At 35.4% G+C, this 23916-nt stretch overlaps 1 protein-coding gene across 6 annotated transcripts in view; it reads left to right on the forward strand.

The window, feature by feature from the left end:
• Positions 1 to 23916, forward strand: part of LOC136837099 (probable E3 ubiquitin-protein ligase HERC4) — a 91889-nt gene that overhangs the window by 51784 nt on the left and 16189 nt on the right. For all 6 annotated transcript variants that reach the window (XM_067101709.1, XM_067101714.1, XM_067101710.1 and 3 more), the window contains 9 exons: positions 2941 to 3108; positions 5640 to 5809; positions 7288 to 7441; positions 10757 to 10943; positions 15193 to 15299; positions 15420 to 15614; positions 19064 to 19147; positions 20357 to 20527; positions 21400 to 21577. In XM_067101709.1, the coding sequence (XP_066957810.1) occupies positions 2941 to 3108; positions 5640 to 5809; positions 7288 to 7441; positions 10757 to 10943; positions 15193 to 15299; positions 15420 to 15614; positions 19064 to 19147; positions 20357 to 20527; positions 21400 to 21577 (1414 nt within the window). The remainder of the gene's footprint in view (positions 1 to 2940; positions 3109 to 5639; positions 5810 to 7287; positions 7442 to 10756; positions 10944 to 15192; positions 15300 to 15419; positions 15615 to 19063; positions 19148 to 20356; positions 20528 to 21399; positions 21578 to 23916) is intronic.

Here is a 23916-nt window from a genome sequence, read left to right on the forward strand (position 1 = left end):
TATAGGCCTAGTTTGCGAAAGATTTTAAATCACGCGCCTTGAGGGATGCTGGGAGTTCACGGATCACACTGTTGTTTTGTTTACAAGCGTTACCCAGCTGCGCATGCGCGAATTTCTTTCTTCTCGCACTACAAAGCATCAGCGACGCATCTCAGAAATTCTTTCGTCACTTTGTCGTAATTTTTGCACCGTTTTATATTAGCCGTTACATAAAGTTTTATATATGAAAATGTGTGCAATTTCATGTAGAATACAACAAAAAACAACCCATGGTTGTAGCCTTTATAAGTTTTGAAATATTTTTATATAAATCACAATAAGTGCCAAAATTTCAACCTTCGGTCAACTTTGACTTGACCGAAATGGTCGAAAAACGCAATTGTAAGCTAAAACTCTTACATTCTAGTAACATTCAATCATTTACCTTAATTTTGCAACAAATGGGAAGTCTCTAGCACAATATTTTGATTTATGGTGAATTTTTGAAAAAAACTTTTTTCTTACCTCCGCGTGCGGTAACTCGGCTGAAAATCTCAGAATTTCTTTAGTCACCTTGTTGTAATTTTCGCACCATTTTATATTAGGCCTTACATAAAGTGTATCAGTTTTGAAATATTTTCATATAAATCACAATAAATAGAAAAAATTCTACCTTTGTTCAAATTTAACTCGACCGAAATGGTCGAAAAACGCAATTGTAAGCTAAAACTTTTACATTCTAGTAAGATTCAATCATTTACCTTCATTTTGCAATAAATTGGAAGTCTCTAGCACAATATTTCGATTTATGGTGAATTTTTTGAAAAAAACTTTTTCCTTACATCCGCGCACAGTAACTCGGCCGAAAATCTCAGAAATTCTTTCATCACTTTATCGTAATGTTTGCACCGCTTTATATTAGGCGTTACATAAAGTTTTATATATGAAATGTGTGCAGTTTCATGTAGAATACAACAAAAAATAACTCATGGTTGTAGCTTTTATCAGTTTTGAAATGTTTTCATATAAATCACAGTAAGTGCCAAAATTTCAACCTTCGGTCAACTTTGACTTGACCGAAATGGTCGAAAAACGCAATTGTAAGCTAAAACTCTTACATTCTAGTAACATTCAATCATTTACCTTGATTTTGCAGGAAACTGGAAGTCTCTAGCACAATATTTTGATTTATGGTGAATTTTTGAAAAAACTTTTTTCTTACCTCCGCGCGCGGTAACTGCTGAAAATCTCAGAATTTCTTTAGTCACCTTGTTGTAATTTTTGCATCATTTTATATTAGGCCTTACATAAAGTGTTATACATGAAAATATGTGCAATATCATGTAGAATACAACAAAAAATAACTCATGGTTGTAGCTTTCATAAGTTTTGAAATATTTTCATATAAATCACGATAAATAGAAAACCGAAATGGCCGAAAACTGCAATTGTAAGCTAAAAAACTTACAGTCTAGTAATATTCAATCAATTACCTTCATTTTGCAACAAACTGGAAGTCTCTAGCACAATATTTCGATTTATGGTGAATTTTAGAAAAAAAACTTTTTACGTCCGCACGTTACGAATTCATGCATCATTTTGTGATAATATTTTCTCTGTGTTGCTTTGATCGTTTTACAATTTGTTATATACCAAAATCATCGCAGTATAACGAAAAAAAAATAACTCATTAGCTTTAACTGTTTTGCTCACAGCGCGATTTGTATACAATTATATATGAATTTTTTTTTGTGCTGTCATATATTCCAATATTTATATATGATAATGATATTTTTTGTCATTTCTGATGGTTGCATACTAAACTTCAGGCAATGAGAAAAAAAGGAGCCAAAAGTGAACTCTTAATCTTAAAAACTAAGCGTGCTGTGATTTTTTGAAAAAAACTTTTTTTCCGCTTCGGCGCTAACTCCCGAACGCCGCCGGCATACGACAGACACTTTTGTAAATAGAGGCTCGGCGTTTAAGGGTTAATAGGCTTTCATATGTTCTTGTCAGTTCATCAATGACTTACTATCCAGTTATTTTAGGTGTATAGCTTGTTACTCAAAATGTTCATGGGCTTTTTCCATTCTTCATATTTCCAAGGGTCCTTATATTCTTTTTAGATGATGTAGTTTCAGCCGCTTTGTCATATGCATACCCATCAATTAATATTTACTGGATTTTCTTCATTTGGGTTTTCACAGTGCTGTCCCAGTGGCTCCAGTATCTCCTTTTAACTTTTTCATATACATCTTTTATATACATTGCCCTTTCACATCTGTTCTAGCGTTCCCTAGTCCCTTTGGTATCGTGAATATGTCATATTTTCCATCTACTTGATTGAAGTTCTTGTTTCTGTTTCCCCTAACTCCTCTTTTCCCTTGCTGCCTGCCTTTTATCCTCCCTATTCTATGTTTACATCTCTTATTTCTTCCATGTCAGTCCTCTGCCAGATCTTGAAGACTCCTTTTCTCCTCAGTTGCCTTTTGTACATCTCAACTCAACCTCCATGTGTCTCCTTATCTATATCTCCACCTCAGAGTCCCAACTTACACTACATTGTTGGCAGCAAGTGTCTGCCACGGAAGCTGTTTCTTCACTGTCTGTCTCAGAGGATCAGTTGGTTTCCTTTGACTCCTTTCAGTGGTTTCCAATGACCGTTTTTTTTTTTTATATTTGCTGACACTTTCTTGATACCACCTTTGACTTTCTGTTTCAAAGTTTTCACTTCTTTTAACTGTCTCCATCAGCTCATAAGAGTGTATTGTGTGTGCTAATAAACTCTTGAAGTTTCCTGCCAAAAGAAATGTTGCCATAAGGCAAATGAAAATTATACAAAAAGCAAATAATTTTCTTGACTGGGAATGTGGGTTAATTGGTTTTGTTTTTCCTTAGAGTGAAAAGTTATTTTGACTTTATTATGTAACCATCCATAGATGCCATGTTTTGTCTTTGCAGGGTCATGTTTATGCATTCGGTCAAGGATTGTCAGGTCAACTTGGCATCAAGACTCCATGCAATCGAAATTTGCCACAAGTTGTGCTTGGCCCTTGGAGGTCTCCTAGAGGCATGTCATTGCTTGAAACAGATGAAGAGAAAGATGCACCTGGAGTTTACATCCAGAAGGTTTGTTTCACTTTTTGAGTAAGGAATTTTATGCATTTGTGTTGAATTTAAGTGCTCACTCATACAGCATTCCATTATCTGTTGTAAGTTGTGCTGTAAAGGTAAGTATCCTCACTAGTTCGGAGTCCTGTTACTACATCTGCCATAGGTACCATATGATGTGGAAGTTCAGGTATTCAGTACAGCATATCTATCAGTTTGCACAAGGTTCTGGATATGTGTAGTAGTATACCTCTCACCTCATGTGGTGGGAGTGTAAGAATACTACGACCATAGTCCTACGCATTGTCAAAGTTGAATAAAAGGACAACTGCTACCTTGCAAGTGGATGTTTGAATCAGTGGATATTCTTATCGCCAATAACGGTGGTTTACAGCTGCAAGGGCTTGCAATCATAAATCTTAAAACCGTGCCAAGTGCATTAAGGATTGAGAATAGAGCTAGGGCATTCCTGCAAGTGAGACTTGTCAGGAGGCTCTAATTAGTGTGATAAATGGACAAATGGGTATCACAGGGTTCAAGACAGCTGGAAGATGCTAGTTGGATCGTGGAATGTTGGTACCCTGACAGGAATGTTAAGAGAAATTGCTAATGTTATGGAGAGATTGATAAATGTTCTATGTGTACAAGGTACTAGGCGGAAGGGAAAGGAAAACAGAGGTAGGGAATGGGTTTAAGATATATTATCATGGTTCATAGACAGGAAGAAACAGAGTAGGGATAGGCGAAGAAAGATAGTTTTGCAAGTACAAAGAGTCAGTGATAGGTTTATGGTAATAGCGGTACTAGAAGATGATGTTAATGTAATTACAACATACTCACCTTAGGTGTGTTGCCAAGAGCAAAAGAATTAAATAATTAGAAAGAACTGGAAACAGCAGTTTGAGTGATAAAGACCGAGAGAATATGAATGGTGGAGTTAGAAAGATCTTTAGAAGTAAAGAGGGATATAGGCAGAAGAATGGCAAAGCACCAGGTCCACCGGAGATACAAATTGAAATGTTGAAAGTACTTTGTGTAGAAGGGGAAGAGTGGATACTGGAACTGTTAGGGGCAATCTGGGAAGAGGAAGTACATATTGCAAAATGACTTGAAAGAAAATCTGACAGTTAATGTGTTTAAACATAAGGTAGATATTATGGAGTATGGTAAGCATAGAGGGATCAGATTAAAGGAGCATAGGAAGTGTTACATTGGGATAATGACTCTTTTGATTATTTCCAACAGAACATTTGTTGAAGGTTAAATAGAATATTGGTTGAGAGATTTCAAGCAATTTTGAAGATTGGTGAACAGCCGTACATTTTCATTTTAGGGAGAGGTACAGTTGATCTGTCTTTATAATAAGCAGATACAAGCAGGAGGCTGGAAGGTAATCTGAAGCTCTGCTTGAGCTTCAGATTACCTTTGCTGTTACAGACCTAGAGAAGGACGGATACCAAGGGAGGCAGTGTTTTGGTTTTTAGAAAGAGGGAACTGCTAGAAAAGATGGTGAGGTTAGTTGAAATGATGTATAAAAGATAAGGACAGCAGTAATAACAGCCTGTGACAAAACAGGAATGTTTGAAGTTAGAGTTGGTGTACATCAACGATCAGCACTTAGCCCATTTCTGTTTGTACTGGTTGTGGAAGTACAGTACTGAGTGAGGGGATTAGGAATGAAAACTTATGGGAATTATTTGCAGATGATTGGGTGATTAAGACAGACTGAAGAAGAATTGCAAAGAAGGGTAAGAGAACGACAGAAATTTCTTGAATGGGTGGTATGAAGGTAAATAAGGGTAAAACTGAGGTTGTGGTGTCCAGCAAGCTGGGAGGGGATAGAGGGGAAGAGGCCTTGATTAAAACAGAGGATTTGAAATACATTGAGGCTGAAAGTAGAATAAAAGTGACTTGGGGAAAATAAGAGGGCTTGGGTGGAACCTTTTAGGGGTAGAAGGTCAAGAGAGAGGATAAATGCCTCCTTGCAATACAACAGACATTGAATTTGATGCACTATTGCTTTTAAGCACAAAAATCCATTAAAAATAACTCAATATTTGGAGTGATGGTTTAAGAGTGGGGGACATGTTATTTATGAAATGCAAATCTTTGCTGTTATAACTGTACCAGGAAAAGAGCAAAGCTGTGTTTTTGTTATATGCAGTAAAGTTGTACAAACAGTATGGTCATTCAAGTGCTCAAAGATTGATTAAATGGAATTTTCAATCCAGAATTGATGTGAATAATGTGAGAATTTGGAAGACTTGATGGCTTTTCATTTTTACATATTAACTTCCAAATGGGGTGAAAAAAATATGGAAAAATGCAGGTCTTATATTTTAACATTGAAAACGTGAAGAAATATGAAATAAAACTTTTCAACATGCATACCCTACCCCTGCCTTTCAAATGTCAATAAAGGTGTGCTAGGAAAGGAATTTTGACTTCAGGTGAAAAATTACAAAATGTTTGATTTTTAACTTTAATTTTAAAGAATATTAATCTTAAAAGGGTCTGACATTTAGTTGAAGTAGTTAATTAACTTTCAGATTTATGCTGGTGGAGATTCCAGTTTAGCAATAGTCACTAAGGAATCTGGTACGGCTGCTGATTTTTGTGAAGAAATACCAGCTCAACTACCTTTCTGTATTGATCAGTCAAAGATTGATAAGATGTTATCTATAGGGGAAGAGGATATGATTGATGATGATCTCTTCACGTAAGTAGTGCCCAACTTAATGTATTTATTGAAGACATTTCTATAGAAGATTTCTCTTAGTCTTATCTAGAATTTTTTTTTAATTCAAACCTGAATAATGTTGTTTATGATGGTGACAAATATGAATGTCGAACACTTGAGTACAGGCAGTCCCCGGTTAATGGTGGGCTCGGTTAATGATGATCCGGTTTTATGGGGCTTGTCTAGCGACGAAAATCGCAATTTTCGTTGCCGAAAATTGCCGATTTCCGCTTATTGGTGCCGATAATTGGGTATTGGCGCCAATACAGAGGCGCTGATAACTGATAATCGGCACTTTTCGGTGCCGATAAGCCCGAAAATCGCCAAAAAAGCGCCAGAAATTGCCAATTTTCGGTTAGTGGCGTTTTTTGGTTATCATCACACCCCCAGAATGGCACCCCTGCCGATAACCGAGGACTATCTGTAATGAGTTTGTGTTAATCATGAAATGAAACTACCAGCCTTTAATTCTGTTACGTCAATTAATATGGCTTGGCAGTTAATATGGCTTGGCAGTTAATATGGCTTGGCAGTTAATATGGCTTGGCAATTAATATGGCTTGGTTGTTATCTGTTCACTTCCAGCCTTGTCCTATAACATACCAGTTGGGATGACTGTAAAGTTACTGTCAGTTACTGTCATTTTGCTAGTGTTTTTATGGAAGGGGGAACTTTAGATGTCTGATTTTATTGATAAACTGCTTCATAATAAATTGTGGTGTAGAGAAATTGTAAGTAAATTCTCATATAAAATGTTAAAAAGTTTTGAACAAAATTTAAGTTTCACAGGGAACTGAAACTGAATGAGTTTTATTGGGTACTTGCTTGCATATCGGATGTTACATTTGTTTAGACTATAAAAATATGGTCAGTATATGTTCTAAATGTTGTATCCTTCTCCTTTGTAAATATGATAAGTATAAATATTTACCCAGATATTGTAACAGAGTTGAATGACTGGTATTCAGTATACAGTGTAATGTAGGGTATTTATATAACAATATATTTAGATTTTTCAGTATTCTTGAACTTGTTACTTGATATTCACATTTATATTGCAGATTGCTTTGAGCTGCTGTCTGCGTATTTTTTCTGCATTTTTTATGGTAACTCAGATGTTATATGTGATGGATAATAAAAGTTAACCTTTCATTCAAGATATTTAATAGTTGACCATTGTTCCTGGTTTTACCACTGGCCCTTAGTTGAAGTCTACACGCATTATGTTGTTGTCAGGTGCTTTTGTTTTCCTTTGCCTTTTCATTCATAAGACACAAATCTGCATTAAGGCTGCCTGGTAACTTGTGGTTTAGATCTTCAGTTTTGAATGTTAGACTACATGGATGAAGCAGAGTCGGTAATTGAAATATTTAGGATAATCTTAAGTAATTTACTTTTTTGTGTATGGAAATGCAATAGCAATGTACTTCTTAACCATTTAACCTTTTTCCCATTAGGTATATGGAAACGGCTTTTGCTTCTCCCTCATGTTGGAATGCATCATTTTTAGATAAAGAACCTAATAAGCATAGTCATGGGTTGGATTATAGACTTGCAGAAGATTACATAGCAAAACTTGGCCGTTTGCCACGGGAATCAGTTTCTGAAGTGGTAAGTGATCATGACCAATTTTACCCCTTAATTTGTTTTACAGCAAACCCATTAATTATAATTTAGCCCACTTTTTGGTTATGGCATCCAGATGCTTCAACTCCTCCAAAGGTAAACTGCATTCTTTTGGTAATTTTTCATATGCATGGGTTGATCTCCAGTGTTGGGTAATAAACAGAATTATTCTTTGTGCATCTGGGACAGAGCTCACAATTGTCTTGAATTGCCATGTCTCAATGTTGTGGTCTTTTAATGAGAAATTCCTTTATTATTTTGGTTCCTTGAGTTATTTGTGTTGTATTTGATTTCACTTTCATGCAAGGTATAATTTTCCCTGGATTCTGCTACGGGGAGGTGGTCAGTTACAATTAGCTACCAAAAATAACTCGGTACAGACTGTTTGATACTTGCCCACTGGTGTGTAGTTTGCCAAAAGATATTTGTAAGTTTTGGCTGTCTTTCGTTCTAAAAGGTCAGCAGTTAGGACCTTTTATGCTTCAAGTTTGTTTTATGTGGGTCAAAAATAGCTGGTTGGTGAATGTTATCCTGCTTAGTATTTTCTTCAACATTAGTTTATTTGGTTTATTCTTCTCTTAATGTTTGGTACAGTATATAACATTGTAAGCATTTTGTAACTCTAGATGAATGAACCACGTCCAATTCTGATGTTAATATTTTGTTAATTATTGTACACAGTACCCCATGCCTTTACTTTTAGATTCATGAATTTTATATGGCATCTTGAAGGGTAGCTTATTGTGCTAATCTTAAGGGTTGATGATGTTCTCATAGAAAGGCTTTTGTTTAGACTGGCAACAGGATTTTTAACCTTGCTATGTGTTAATTAATATTTAGTTGCTGGTCAGTTGAAGTATTTTAGTTTTATTCTCTTCCTCTTCTTTTGGTGTGTTGTATAAGGGTACTGTTAAGTACGATGTTCCTTGGTAAGGCTTGAATTGGAAAGGTGTCGATCTAATATAACTCTTAATCATGTTTACCAGCAGTTCGCTTTAGCTACCATATGTAAATGTTGTGTTTTATTGCCATTTGCAATTGAGACTGGTATATAAAACAAGAGGCTATTTTGGTGGTATTTTGGAAGAAAAAGGCTGGAAACTTATTAGTATTTCTGGTTAATGATAATTTGTGGTGATAGAAATTTTCAAGATTTTTTTGTTGTTGACAGATGCTGTGTAGTAAAATCCTAAATTCAAGCCATACAAACTAATTATGAAAATGAACACAAAGTCTTTTGCTACAGAGCATCAAGTTTTAGAATTTTTCAAAAGTGCAGTAGTTTGTACAGTAGTAATAATAGTTTCCATGAGGACTGTTGAAGTCCGTTATTATTATTACAAAGTAGTGTAACCTGGCTACTTGGGTCAATTTGCTGGATTCTCATAAGGTATGTTTGAAGGATTTGCTCTCAGATGAGGAGTGAAAGTGAAATAGGGCAAATTTAAGTTAAGCTATAGAGGAGAGACCAAAGGAAATGCAAAGTAAAAGGAGGGAATCCATACACTGAATGCACCTTGCAAAGAGCCTTTTGTACCATTTACATTGTGCCAGGTAAGGCTCACAAAACTGGTATCTGCTATGCCTTAGAAAAACAAGGATTGCAGAAACTGTAAGTTCCACTTTATAAGTTCATTAAGAAAAAAAAGCTTTATTTCTGTCTTTAAAAGCCCCTTAAACATCAGTATATTTTGATTTCATTGAGAGGCAGGCATCAAGAAAGAGAGATGATGGGATAAATGACGGTACAGTTGTAACCTACAAAATAAAAGTTGTACCTGTTACACTTGTATCAGGAAAAGATTACCTCCCATTAAACTTGCCAGAAGACTTGTTGAAAAGTAAGCTTCTCAAGGGAAGCATATATATTTTGCGTATTGGTTATCTGTACGAATACAATTGACTTCTGGATTTTGATGCAAGTGGTAACAGGGAGAAAAGTTTATTTGGGCCCGATAAATTGCTTGTCATGAATTATTCTCATATATTAAGATTATGCTTAAGTAGCAATCATATGGCCACATTTTTTGGTGTCCTTTGCACCTTGATGTCCGACTACATCCAAAGAAGCCAGTTATGGCAACAAAAGTGAAGTGAACCATGTGTATGATCTTGAAGTGAGAGATCGAAACTTGTTTATCAGGGAAGAATAGTCTATCCAGTATGTTTTGAGCCAACAACAGTATAATTGAAGTCTTTCAAGTAATGCCTTTTATTACTTTGTCATAAAACAAGAATCATAAATTCAAGATTAGGATAGGATTGTGTCACAGAGGCTAGAGAGTATTTTAACCAAATCTAGTGGAATGCTTGCAGTTTTCCTGTAAGCGGAATGCTTACATTATTAAACTTACTTTAAAAATGGGTAGTATGAAGAATATTACTCATTAGAAATTGTATGGAAGGCTATTTGAAGAAACATCACTGTAGAAGTGCTTCAGTCATTATGATAGCATGATAACATTGGTGGCATTAATGGTGGCACAGCATCACAAGATGCTGAAAAAATTGATTATGAGATAATATCCTAAAATTTGTAAAAAGCTTAATACCAGGTACTTTCTTTGTAATGTCTGTAGGCTGATTTTCTCTGTTTAGTAGGTTATAAACCATGTTGATTGTGCTCTTCAGTTATGAAAGAAATGTTGCATCATCTGTGGATATTTTTGTGTCCCAACATTTGTTAAATTTTGTTTCTTTTTAATTTGAATAGTTTGAAGAAAAACAGTATACATATATATCATTCTTTCACATCTGTAATGTTCCTTAAAGACTCATGAAGGTGGCTATGATGTTATGTTTTAGTCCTAAGGAAATTTCTTTTAAAAATTTACAGTAAACCCTCTGTATTCGTGTTCTCATGATTCACGGACTCACCTATTCGCAGATTTCTCTACGGAACCTATATACATATTATTTGCGGAAAATTCGCCCATTTGCGGTATTTTTCGCCGAGAAATATTCACTACTTATTGTATTTTCATACCGTTTTCATGACTAAATGCACTTTTTGTGATAAAATATTGAAATACTCGGGTATAAGCATTTTTAGAGGGTTATTTTGTGTTTGAACTATCAACATAGGTGGTTCTAAGTGATTTTAGCTATTCGCAGGGGTGGATATGGTATGCATCCCCCATGAATACGGGGGGTTTACTGTATTTTGTTATGCAATTTCAGATTTATTTTTGATTTAAAATTGTGTTTTTTTTATTGGTACTGCACTAGTTTTTGTTACTGTAATGTATCCAGAGTTTTATCTGTGCTGGTTGTTTTTTTCAAAAATTTTTGAAATGACAGGTACAAAATGGAGTTCTTCATGTCGTAAAACAGCTACCTCCCCGACCCAAAAGTTTTGACTGTCTGCGTAGTTACATACTCTTGCCACTCTTCCAAAAATTCTCAGATGCACGACATATGTACAAGTTGCAGATGCCATTTGCAGAATCTATGCTCAGCCTTGAAGTCAATATGTCTAGCATGCTCAGTAAGTAAATAAATATTACATTAATTTTGTTTCTTATTTATTATATATTATGTTTCACAGATCGTAAGGTTTCTTTTTAAGAAAAGTGTTGATTTTACATTGTAAACTAGAATCTGTTAAGCTTCTGTGGCTTTTCAAGATCTTTTGCAGGTCATCATGCACTTGATATAATGAAATCTGTTTGGAGTATAATTTTAAAAATTAAAATTTTTCTTGTAAAAAAGATGTAGAACAATAGTCCCAGTGATACCTAAATATGTGCCACAGTAATTAATCTTAAGTCTGTCTTTTTAGTATACAGTACAGTATATTTCACTTTTATCCAAAGGTATCGCTTTCAGTTACATTGCATCATTGTCTTTGGAGTGAAACTGTAAGCAAGATGCAAAAGTAATATTTATGGAGTTTTTAGAGTACTATATAAGTCTAGTCAAGTTGGAAATTAATAAAGGCAAGGTAAGTTTTTGAAATAATTTAACAGAACCTCTTATTTTCACTGTAAAAGTAATGGTGATATCATTATTATAATTAATAATTGTGTGCATACATTGCTACTAAACCTAACAAACCACTGTAAATTTGTCCAAGAAATTTTTTATGAACAGTAATATTGGAAAAAGAAAGACTATGTAAGTAATAAAATTGGAATAGGTAAATGAAAAAAACATTAAAAAGTAGCTGCTTCAAGTAATTGCCTAAGATATAGCTAATCATAGAAGAAAGTGGGTATGATTGGACTACTCAAGAACATCGACACCAAATATTTGAGCCAGTGGAGGGTCATGACACAGAGGCTATTGTATAGATGACTAGACTGCCTAGCAGTGGTGGTGTAGGTTTCACAACTTCCAAGGCCAAGGTAAGTCCACAATATCTGAGGTCAAGAGCCAGTCAGTGTCTAAATTTGTGGTTTGAGTTGACACATTATGCTCAGTGTCCAGATTTCAGGTTTTGCTGCAGTCATTCAGTCATTGAGGAAATTGAACCCAAGTCAAATGATTCCCAGTAATTCAGGTTAAAGAAATGAATATTGTGAGCTTAAAAATTCAGTTTTCACCCTAATAACCAAAGTCACCTATATTGTGTGTTATTGCTGTGAGTCTTTTACAGCTAATGATATATTTTGATTTTGACTTAAATTTTTAACAAAACTGCTGCTCACCCAGATAAAATTGAAGTGTGCTGAAGGCTACTCATCTGGAATCTTTGTATACATGGCTATTCACTGTGTAGTGAGGAGACTGTACTCTAACTTAAAAGCATTAAAGGAATTACATGAAACTAAAAATGCTCATTTATGATGTAAGAGTTCATAAAAGTGTCATCTAAAACAAATCATCTTTGTCAAGATTACTCAAGGAAAGTAAATATTGTAGTTATGATGGCAAGGCTTTGTAGCCCAAGAGAATATTTTTCTATCTGTTAGAAGGTGAAAATACCTGTATATAATATCTTTATCATGTCACTGATGATGCCAGTTTTGAAAGGTAAAAATTTTGCCGATGTCAGTTACTTAGATCTAGAAACTCATATGCAGTTTTAGTTTAAAAAGGTGTAATAATTCTCTTAAGTTCTTTTGTAGTGTGTTTTTCAGTATCTAGAACAACTTGCTGTGAGTCTCACTTGTGAAAATTGCTGATCAAAGTGTGAATGTTTAACCAAAAATGGTTTCCTTCTGATGATTCACAATGGGTGTGCCATTTTTTAATTTGATGGGGCTTCTAGTTTTGGCACAACATGCTTTGTTCTAGGTGGGGTGTGGGCTTGGCTTGAGTCTTTATGGTGAAGTTGCCTCATTCGTAGATATGGTCATGTAGGAAGAACAATTACCATTGCCAAGACAGTCAAATAAAAGAGATGACTACTTGTGACTGTGTAATCTTCTTGGTGTTCAGTCTTGATCGCCAGAGCTGGCATTGTGACTTGAGCTGTTCAGGTCATTGTAGTAAGAAAGGTCAACAGAAGAAATAGATCATAAATGATGGAGCAGTACACAGGAGGCTCAGTGATCACAGTCTTGGTATCCGTGAGAAGAATGATGTTTCAGTTGAAGAAGTCCTGTTCCCAGACCCACTGGCATTTCTCATGTAGGGATGAATGACCCTAGACAAAAAAGACTTGGGCCCAAAAATGACATGGGCTAAGTATGTCAACCCTAAAAAAAAATGGTCTTGGTTGATCATTTGGACTTGATCATGACCATAGGTACCGATATGGTAGAAGGAACTGTTACTAGAGAAAGTTCATTAATTGTAGTAGAAATGGTTGCCAGTTCTTGGGTTTCAGTCATGAGCGTTAGAAGAGATGGCAGTTGGATCCCGTCTTCCACTACATAAGACTGGAAGGCAATTGGGATGAACTCAGATCACAATATCAGCACATCACCAGTTGCAAGCACATCAGCATTAGGGTTAGTTACAGTCTGTTGAGGTTTGCTGATGTAGTAATTGCTGCTTCTGGCACCATCAAGGAAGAAGAGAGAAATTAAATAGGGGCAACCTGTCCGCAGTTGTTACATGAAAAATGTGTCAAAGATGTGACTGCATCCTCAAAAGATCAGTAAAAAGCAAAGAATGAGGGTAGATTTACAGGTAAGCCAGTTCATGGCCACAGAAGAGGTCAAGTATGCAGTTGTTGAGGCATGCAAAATTGAGTAGACAGTCTAGTCAACAGGAAAGTGGTTACCTAAGCAAAGTGGTCGGGTATGGTGGAGAGGTATGTGGGTACCCAGTCCACAGGTATATCAAGTGAGGAGTGGATGCAGCTGATGTTGGGTCATTAGGTCAAAGAGGTAAGTGAGGTAAGTTAGTATCTCATTGCTGCACTTGCATGGCAGGTTCAGTAAAGAGCAGACAACTCTGTTGCTAAGTTAGAGCCTGTTGACTGATGCTAATCCCCTTCCTATCACATGCGTCAACCTTGTCTCTTTTGAGTTCGCAATTTATTTACAAGCAGCTGGACAGCACAACTCTCAGCAATTTAGAGCATTTAGAGCAGATGACTTTGCTGCTAAGTTAGAGCTTATTGACTGATGCTAATCCCCTCCTATCACATGCATCAGCCTTGTCTGTCTTTTGAGCTCACAGTTTATTCACAAGCAACTCAGCAATTTTATTTCCTTGTATGCCATGAGATTTTTGTAATGAACTAACAAAAATATTCTCACTTCTTGGTTAGTGTCCATGCTCCTACTGCCTAGACTCATTTGTAAGATGTGACTCTAGATTGAGGGGATATTTGTTTATCTGTTGGCTATAAATCTGTTTTTTTTTAATCAAGTAACTATTATGACTTGTTGAAACATTTGTCAATATTACTGACAAATGTGTCAGTAAGATATGTGTATGTGTGTGGTATATATACAGTTTGTCATCAGGGCCGTTCCTTTTAATTTCAGTAGACAGTAATATTTGCTTTTTCCACCATCCAAATACTTTGAAATATGTTCTTAGTTCTTGCATCATCCTTGGCTTAAGCTGCATTATTTTCTGCTTTAAACTTTTAATATATTTACCCTGATTTATGTATTTGTTTGCTTATTTGTCAGTCTTTTATTAGAGTTAATAGTTGTCCAACTTTTTGACCTTTGTCCATAGAATAGTAATGATAGTTATAATTTCTTCTTTAGTGGAATTGTATAAATTTAATGTGTAAATAAACTGCATAACTTTTTATATCTTAAGAATTTCAATTCAAACTTCCAAGACAAGTTGGGAGTGATTAAAATATCCAGATGTTAAGAATTGAATAATTAAATGGAAAAGGAAACTAATATGCAGAAACTGTGTATGAGACACTAAACTTGATTCATTTTAGCTTAAAAATGGTTTTGTCTTTAAGTTGAGTAAAACTGTTTTACTCTACTAATCTTAACTCTGTTCTCAGAGTTGTAATACAGCACAGTATACAGCATTAAGTTTACTTGCAATAGAAGACAATTGAAATTTATTTTTGGTTTGGTTCCCCATTACGATATACTCTCAAGACCTGCAGTAATAGAAGAACTAAAGACTTAGATTGAATTTGTTCAACAAAATAGAGCTGAGGAGTGAAGGAAGAGAAACTGAAATGGAGGTTTGAATCATTGGCTGAAAAATGGATAAGAGGAAAGTTGTTATGCCCAGAAATTCTTTGAAGATTTTGGTCCATTGAACAGGTTATTAATATAGACATTTTTACATGATTTTCTGTAAATTGAACCTTGCCTTTTGTAAACTGAACCTAGTTTTTCATTATGGAATTTTTTCAGGGATGTGGATGATTGCTCTTCCAAGGGATTACATGATGCGCCTTTTAGCTATATATAAGAATATTGTTGTTCAAGTTATCAAAGAAGCAAAACATTCCTCCACAGAGGTAAAGTCACATAATTGTGCAAGGAAAAAAATGTTCATATTGGTATATGATGAAACATTTTATAATCTTTTAATAATAAGTTTTCTTGGCAGTAATATGTATTTTTTCTTTTAATTGTAGATGGATAGAAGGGTTTTGCTGTCATCATTAAAGATCCTAGGGGTTCTTCATCAAGAGAACTTGAAACACGGATCAAAAGCTGCTAGAATACCATATGATGAATTTTATATACCTGAGATTAGTGAGAAGATAGATATACGTAGGGACTACCTCAACTGGATCACCAGCAAAGCAAGGCCCTTTGCTATGGTTGATGTAAGTAGATTACATTTCAGTGCCTTATGATGCATATATATTTATATATTGTGTGTCAGATCATACATTATATAGGGTCTGCAGGTGATTGGATACTATTTGGGGTTCAACTGTCCATGCTTGATCCTGGAATAAATTCTTGGAATATCATATGTGGGACCACTCTGAAACACTGAAACAGAACTTATATCCCGGTGTCAAAGACACTCTGATCTCAACTCAAAGGTGCACCCCAATTTTTCTGTTAATGAATAAGTTGGGCTTCCTGTAGAGTTTATCGTCATAAAACTTTATTTCGGTTTTCAAATCACCTAGATGTTATATTATAGCCTATCATAGTACTATATACTCTATTGTAAGTTAACATTAATCAGTACTTTGATGTGTGAATTACAGTCTGTTTTGACTAGAATTACAACATAGCATTTTACAAATTACAACATAGCATTTTACAACTCTCTCTCTCTCTCTCTCTCTCTCTCTCTCTCTCTCTCTCTCTCTCTCTCTCTCTCTCTCTCTCTCTCTCTCTCTCTCTCTCTCTCTCTCTCTCTCTCTCTCTCTCTCTCTCTCTCTCTCTCTCTCTCTCTCTCTCTCTCTCTCTCTCTCTCTCTCTCTCTCTCTCTCTCTCTCTCTCAAATATGTCTCAGAAGTTGTGTTACACACAAGTATATGTCGTTATTATTTTCACCTTTAGAAACTGGAGTGTAGGGAGGGCAGTGAGTAGTGCAACAAGTGTAAAGCAATGCATATTGTCTTTCCTGACTGAAGACAGTCCCAGGGGTCTGCCAACCTGGAAGAAACTTCCAAAGTAGTCACACTTCCACGGATTCTCCAGCAAACTTGACAGCCTTCACCTTCATGCTTGGAGGTTATCCTGCAAGGCTTCAGAAGTAGGGTTTTCTTGGCGGAGACAGCCAAAGCTAACACAAGATCTTTTAGAAATTTAACCACAACTTCTATTGTACTAATTGAAGCCAATTCTGTAGTTTGAACAGTAAAAGGGCCATTAATCTATTGGACTCACTATATGTTTTATTTGCTGACTTCTTCCATTTCTTACTTTGACACAAATTGTCTGTCTCTGCCTTCATGAGATAGTGATCATATACAAGGAATTAAACTTTGTGTGCTGAGTGTGGGTTCTGTAGTGGAGTTGAAGAGGCTAATCCAGCACTTGGGAAATGGGAAGGGACAAATCAATGCCACCAACTCAACACCGCTAACTCGCCACCACCGACTCGCCACCAGCCAACTCAGCGCCAGGACAACTAAATGCCAGGACAACTCACCACAAGCCAAGTCAGTGCTAATGAGCATTTCAGAACAATGGTTGTTTTTGCCAATATACTGAGAATTCATAGCTTAATACTGGTATTGGCTGTCTTAGTGCACATTTCTTAGATCACCTTTAAGACAGAGATTTTGAAAATTGGTTTTGTGATAAAAATTTCAGTTTCCATGACTCTCAAAATGGAAATAGAGCAAATTCTTAGCCAAAGATGAAAAGAAAAATTTGCACATTATGGCCTTTTATTTGTATTTGATAAGTTTAGTAAAAGAGACAACATAAAATTTTGGCGTTGTGACGAAGGCTCTAGGTGCAATGCAAGTATTCGTACGAAATTTGGAGCAGTTGTCAAGGAGACAAACAAACATTCCCAGAATTTGTCAGCAGCCTTGAAACTTGTGCCAAAGACGTCATTGAAAAGCCAAATTCAGTTATAATTGAAGTATTAAGAAATGTATCTCAGGTTACAGTGGGATCATTGCCAGATGCTTCAGCCATGAGCATAATGATTAAATGCCAAAGGAAAGCCGTAAGCACTCCCCCTCCAAATCCTGTAGATCTTCAAGAGTTAGAGTTGCCACAGCGTTGGTGAATTGGTTCAGAGATAATTATATTGGAAGACCAAATTGATGTGGAACCAGTAGAAGAGCTCCCCTCTTCCCCCCTAAAATGTGGAATATTTACGAGAGAATGTTGCATAAGGATGATCAGACAAATAACCAGGCTGCAAACAGGGCTGGGGATGGAGCTCCCCACAACATGGAGATTCATTACGGGGCTGCAGAAGGGGCAAAGAAACGAGATACATTTTTCAAGCAGTTAATTGGAGGTCATCCCCCATCCCCCTAAACTGAAGAAGTATATGAAGGCAGATGATAGAATTTTGCAGATTGTTCTTCTTTTTCACAACGATCTCCCACTGAATATTTGAGAGGAATTGCATACTATTTTCAGTATATTTTTAAATTAAAATTTAAGTTGTGTATTAAAAACTGATCCTTAATAAATTACTCTTTTCAGCTTTAAAAAGGCATGTTTTAAAGTGATCATTAATAAATTAATTTTATTTGTTTTAAAAAATCAACGAAAAAGTTGTTGAGTTGTCCTGCCGTTGAGTTGGCTGGTGGCGAGTTGTCCAGGCTTTGAGTTGTCCTGGCGCTGAGTCGGCGGTGATAAGCGTCCCGCACCCCTTTGGAAAGGTACCTTGTGGGTTGCTTAGACCTCCTAATTGGGATCTCTCTTTGGTCATTAAGAGTCCTTTGAAACATGAATAGGGGCCATTTTTGGAAGCTATTGCTGCACTTCACACTAAAGGCCCCTTTGCCATTTTCCTCTTGTCTACCATCACCAATAACAGAGTTGACCAGTTCCTCACTCCAGGGAGAGCCATCAAGCTTTACCTTTAGAGAACCAGAGATTTCTGGGGTATCAATATCAGACTGCTCCTCATCACAGAGCAAAGGATGCAGCAAGTTATCAAGAACATGATTTCATGTTGGCTAAGAATAAATATTTTTAAGACTACAGTAATGTGGCAGCTGGTGAAGCAGACCAGATAACACTTTCTGGTTCTGTTGTTTTTAAGTGTAATCAGGATATTAGGATCAGCACCTGCATGTACCAGCCTACCATTGCGACGTGTCATAAGATTTTTCTTATGAATACTTGAACTTGTATTAGTTGGGTTAGTAATCCTGGGGGTGGGGGGAGTTTTAGTAATCACGGGGGGGAAGAAGCAGAGAACTCATCCTGCCGCATTCTCACAACTCATCTCTATCTCTCATTCATGGCACTAGTAAAATATACAGACCTTTAGGGTTATTGGTTACTACATCTTAAACTAATTAGGCACATAGTGAGTGCCCTCCTCCCAGCCCCAACAGGCCTTTCTGCCTTGCACAGTTTACACAGAAAGTGAGATAGGTGACTGAAATGTTTTGAGTATGCAGTTGGTGCATGTGTCTCAAAGACTTTTCCCTTATGTCTGGCACTCAAAAATATTCAAGAATATTCAGGACATTTAGATTTTATGGCTTTTACTGGTTTGTACTCTGTAGAGTATATGAGATATTGTAAAGAACTTTTTGCATAGATTGTTATAATTGTGGTGATTATTGCTCTTTGTGTAGTTGCCTTTATTTTCTTTTTTCTTTCCTTTCAGAATACCATATCATTCTGTGAATATCCATTCCTGTTTGATGCACAGGCCAAAACACTTCTGCTTCGTTGTGATGCTACTCGTCAGGTAAGTTTCATTTTAAAAATTTGTTCGGTGGGTAAACTGCTCTTTGGTATGGATTAACCATAAATTGGTTAATTATATTTAACTGCAGTTTTAGTTTCATTAATATAAAATTTATTTGGACTCTTCTGTGGTTGAGAAAATTTTCAGTACTCTATAAATTTTATTTTACATGTGTGTTTTTGTAAGAACAAACAAAAAAGTCTTCGTGAGTATTACAAGATTGTCAGATATGCAGATTTAAAAATATGCAATAAAATTAAAGAATGAAAGAAAAGGGGTAAGAATTATAAAAACATGTCATTACCTTTTCAACATATAAGAAACTGAACAAATTTTATGACTATATAATATGGGGAAGGTGGGCTTTCTTCTGGGATTTCTTGTAAAGGACTTAGCCGAAACCTGGTTCTGACTCCAGGTTCATGTGCAGTTAGGACACTTTGATAGCTTTCACATCCTTTGGTACTTTTGTAATTTGATTCCATTGCCATCTTTTTATCCTTTGTAATTTGCAATAAAGATTAATTTTTCTCCTTTTATTATCTGTATTATGTCTTCTCTCTTTGCTTTCATTTTCTTAATGCATGCATACTTTTATTTGCTGTAGGTTATTGTGTTTGAAGTTATAATTCACAACTTTAATTTCTAGGTTATGATGTTCTTTCACTCTTGTTTTGCTTATTGAGTAAACTTGTTAGAAGTAAGTTTTATAACTTTTTTTTTATTTTTATCGGTATGTATTGGGTCAGAAACTTCAAAAATATGCTCATGCAAACTCATTGCCTTCAGTAGCCTGTTACATGTGTATCCCTGGCACCATATTCCAAAGACAAATAGGAGTTGTCTTTTGCATGCACATACAGACCCTCCAGGTTTCAGTTACCAGGGTATAGCAGTACTGTCTGTTTTAATCCCCTGCATGATGTCCACTAAATAGATGTACAGTATACACTGTTACTTGAGAGAGAGAGAGAGTGTGTTATTTCTAGTACTAATGTGAGCTTATAGTTGCAAGAGTGAAAGGATGTGCAAATAAACTTTCTGTAACTGTGACAAATAAACTTTCTGTAACTGAGGGTAGCACAACTACTCAGTTAGGCATTCAAGGGCCACCTGTACTCTCGGTGTATGAAACTTTGCAAGTCCAGTGCGGGAGGATTAGAGGAATTCTATAATAATGTGTTATATGGAGGTTGCTCTCAATTGCAGATGCAGGGTGCTATACAGGAAGCTGTTATTAACAGCAATCCTATGCTTTGGCTGTTGGATCCTGCCCAAGTACAGTTCTTGAATCTTAACATACACCGTAATAACATTGTTGAGGATACCATCAATCAATTGCTTCATCATGGAGTTACTGAATTTAAGAGACCATTGAAAGTAAGTATCTTGAGTTATCTGTACAAGCAATTCATAAGCCAAATAGAATACTCATTCATTTTTATGTTGAAGTGTAGGCGCTTGTGCTTTCAGTTAGGAGAAAGGCTGCAATTAATGTTAGGTTGTTGATAAGTTGTCACCATCTTCAAGTTGTTTAAGTATTGTAAGTAAATACAGTACAGTAGTTTTAACTAATGTGGTTCACCTCTTGTAGGAGAAACTTTACTGATGTTGTGTAAGACTGTGGCCTTTCTTTTTGAAAATTTTTTCCTATGCTGGGAAGCGAAGGGAAGATGAAAATACATAAAATTAAGAAAAATTTCTATTGTAATGATATTCGTGTTATTAGAAACCTGAAATAGCTGTTGCAATATTTTAAGTTTTAAAGAGGCAGTAGCATATTGGTATCCCCAGTTTAAAAACTGTTAAATGTAAGGTTGTGATATTTTGTAAGTTTGTTTTTTGTTTCATTGAGACACTTGTATAATTCTGGCAATGCAAGTCATAATAGTTTGTTTTATATCCAGCTTTTCCATTGGGGTATGTGGTGTAAAGTCATATAAACAATACATTTTTTCAATCAGTACAGACTTACATTGTTTTTAGTTGAGCTTGTTTCATTTCTGTGCAAGAATACTTTGCATTTATAAGTCCACTTGTTATCTCTTATTATTATATATTAAATTTTCATTATGTTCTTTGGGAAGCATAGTCATTGTAGTAAATTTTTGAGTCCACTATTAGGAAATGAACTTTATTTCATATTTAAGGATTTGGAGTTTATTTAGTTGCAATCTGAGGAATTTTTTCATTTTAGTGTATTTCCAGAGTATTTGTAAGAGTCATTAATTTTATCTCATAATCTTTTTCAGGTACATTTTATTGGTGAAGAAGCAGAGGATGCTGGTGGTGTACGCAAAGAATTTTTCCTTCTCCTTCTCCGAGAAATTCTCAACCCTGACTTTGGGATGTTTACACAGTATCCAGAAAAAAATACCATATGGTTCAAGGAAGGTTCTCTGGAGCAGGCTTCAACTTATGCTCTTATTGGTAAGGGTTATTTTACTTGTATATTCTAGCAACACACAGCAGACTGCACAAAATCATTTTGTGTTCCCAGAAAGGCAAGAACCTGCTGAATACTATTATTATTAAGTAGTTATTTTATTTGAAGTACATACTGTAATTCTCATAGGCATACAGAGAAACCAGGCAAAATATTGCAAGAACCATTTGTGTGATAATTCCTATTTTAGTCCATTGCACTGATTACCCACCCTTGTTCAAAGATAACTATGCACAGCGCTGAGTTGTTTGTTAACAAAGTTGCATTGTATCCGTCTTTTGCATAATGTACTGAATTTTTAAAACATTTTATGTTGCTTAAATGTAAGTTATTTCATAACGAACCGATGATAGATGCAGTGAAAATGTTCCCCTATGGATCAAGGATCAAAGCAATTAAGAATCTAAATTTTTATATTCTGTTTAGCTGACAAAATCTTGGCAAACCTAATCATAAACAATTTTATTTTTTTTATTTAACTATTTAGTTAACAAAATCTGCAAACCTAGTCATAAAAGATCTTATTTGTATGTTATTTCACTATTAATGATTCTTATCTGTACTGATGCGACCTAATTTCTTACATTTTACCACCTATTTTCTTCATTCGTTCTCAAGTGAAACAATAGGTCATTAGGAAACCATCAACTTCCCAAATGTAGAGTCCCAAACGTAGAGTATGCTTCCGTGGTCAGACTTTTTAATTAAGGTATTATTCTGTAAATGCGATCTCCAACAAATTTCTCAGGGGATCACTACCATCATGTAGAACAGTCTTTATTGTTCTCCAGTGTCACTGAGAAGTACACACATTTGTCATTTTGAGTCTGTGCTCTTCTTTTGTTTAGCCTTATGTTATTCTCATATCACTGTTTATCCATTTCCTGTTCATACTGTGTTTTGATGGGCCAGTGTTCTGTTCTAGCTTTACATCCTCTTAACTTATTTTATGCTGGAATAGTCTTATCAACTAGTTTAAGTAAGGTACCCTGGTTTTTTGTTAAGATTTAGTTCCAGTCTAGCATTTGGATAATTATAAGCAAGAGTATGTGGTATTACAGTTTAATTCTGGGCTTTTACTTGAGGGAATGAAATCCACACACATTTCTTATTCTAATTTCCCTTCCCTTAATTCACTGATAATGGATCATTTATGTCCAGGGCTTGTCACCCACCGGAGTTTATCATATTTCCCTTTGCAAATAGCCAGCTGTGTATGCCTCTTATTATGTGATTTTATTTGTATTTTATTTGATGCCATCGTTTAAAATGTCTCACTTTTAATTATTTGCTTAACCCTTAAACGCCGAGCCTCAATTTACAAAAGTGTCTGCTGTATGCCGGCGGGGTTTGAGAGTTAGCGCCGAAGCGGAAAGAAAGTTTTTTTAAAAAATCACAGCACGCTTAAGAGTTAATTTTTGGCTCCTTTTTTTCTCATTGCCTGAAGTTTAGTATGCAACCATCAGAAATGAAAAAAAATACCATTATCATATATAAATATTGGAATATATGACCACGAAAAAAAATTTCATATATAATTGTATACAAATCGTGCTGTGAGCAAAACGGTTAAAGCTAATGAGTTTTTTTTTTTTCATTGTATTGTACAATAAAGTGCGATGATTTTGGTATATAACAAATTGTAAAACGATCGAAGCAACACGGAGAAAATATTATCACAAAATGATGCATGAAATCGTAATGCGTGGACGTAAAAAAAAGTTTTTTCAAAAATTCACCATAAATCGAAATATTGTGCTAGAGACTTCCCGTTTGTTGCAAAATGAAGGTAAATGATTGAATATTACTAGAATGTAAGCGTTTTAGCTTACAATTGCAGTTTTCGACCATTTCGGTCGAGTTAAAGTTGACTGAAGGTCAAATTTTTTCTATTTATCGTGATTTATATGAAAATATTTCAAAACTGATAAAAGCTACAACCATGAGTTATTTTTTGTAGTATTCTACATGAAATTGCGCACATTTCCATGTATAAAACTTTATGTAACGGCTAATAGAAAACGGTGCAAAAATTATGACAAGGTGACTAAAGAAATTCTGAGATTTTCAGCAGAGTTAGCGCGCGCGGATGCAAGGAAAAAGTATTTTTCAAAAATACACCATAAATCGAAATATTGTGCTAGAGACTTCTTGTTTATTGCAAAATGAAGGTAAATGATTGAATATTAGTAGAATGTAAGAGTTTTAGCTTACAATTGCATTTTTCAACCATATCGGTCGAATCAAAGTTGACCGAAGGTTGAAATTTTGGCACTTATCGTGATTTATATGAAAATATGTCAAAATTGATAAAAGCTACAAC

Source organism: Macrobrachium rosenbergii, chromosome 57 (assembly GCF_040412425.1).
Source record: "Macrobrachium rosenbergii isolate ZJJX-2024 chromosome 57, ASM4041242v1, whole genome shotgun sequence".
Taxonomy (NCBI): Eukaryota; Metazoa; Arthropoda; class Malacostraca; order Decapoda; family Palaemonidae; genus Macrobrachium; species Macrobrachium rosenbergii.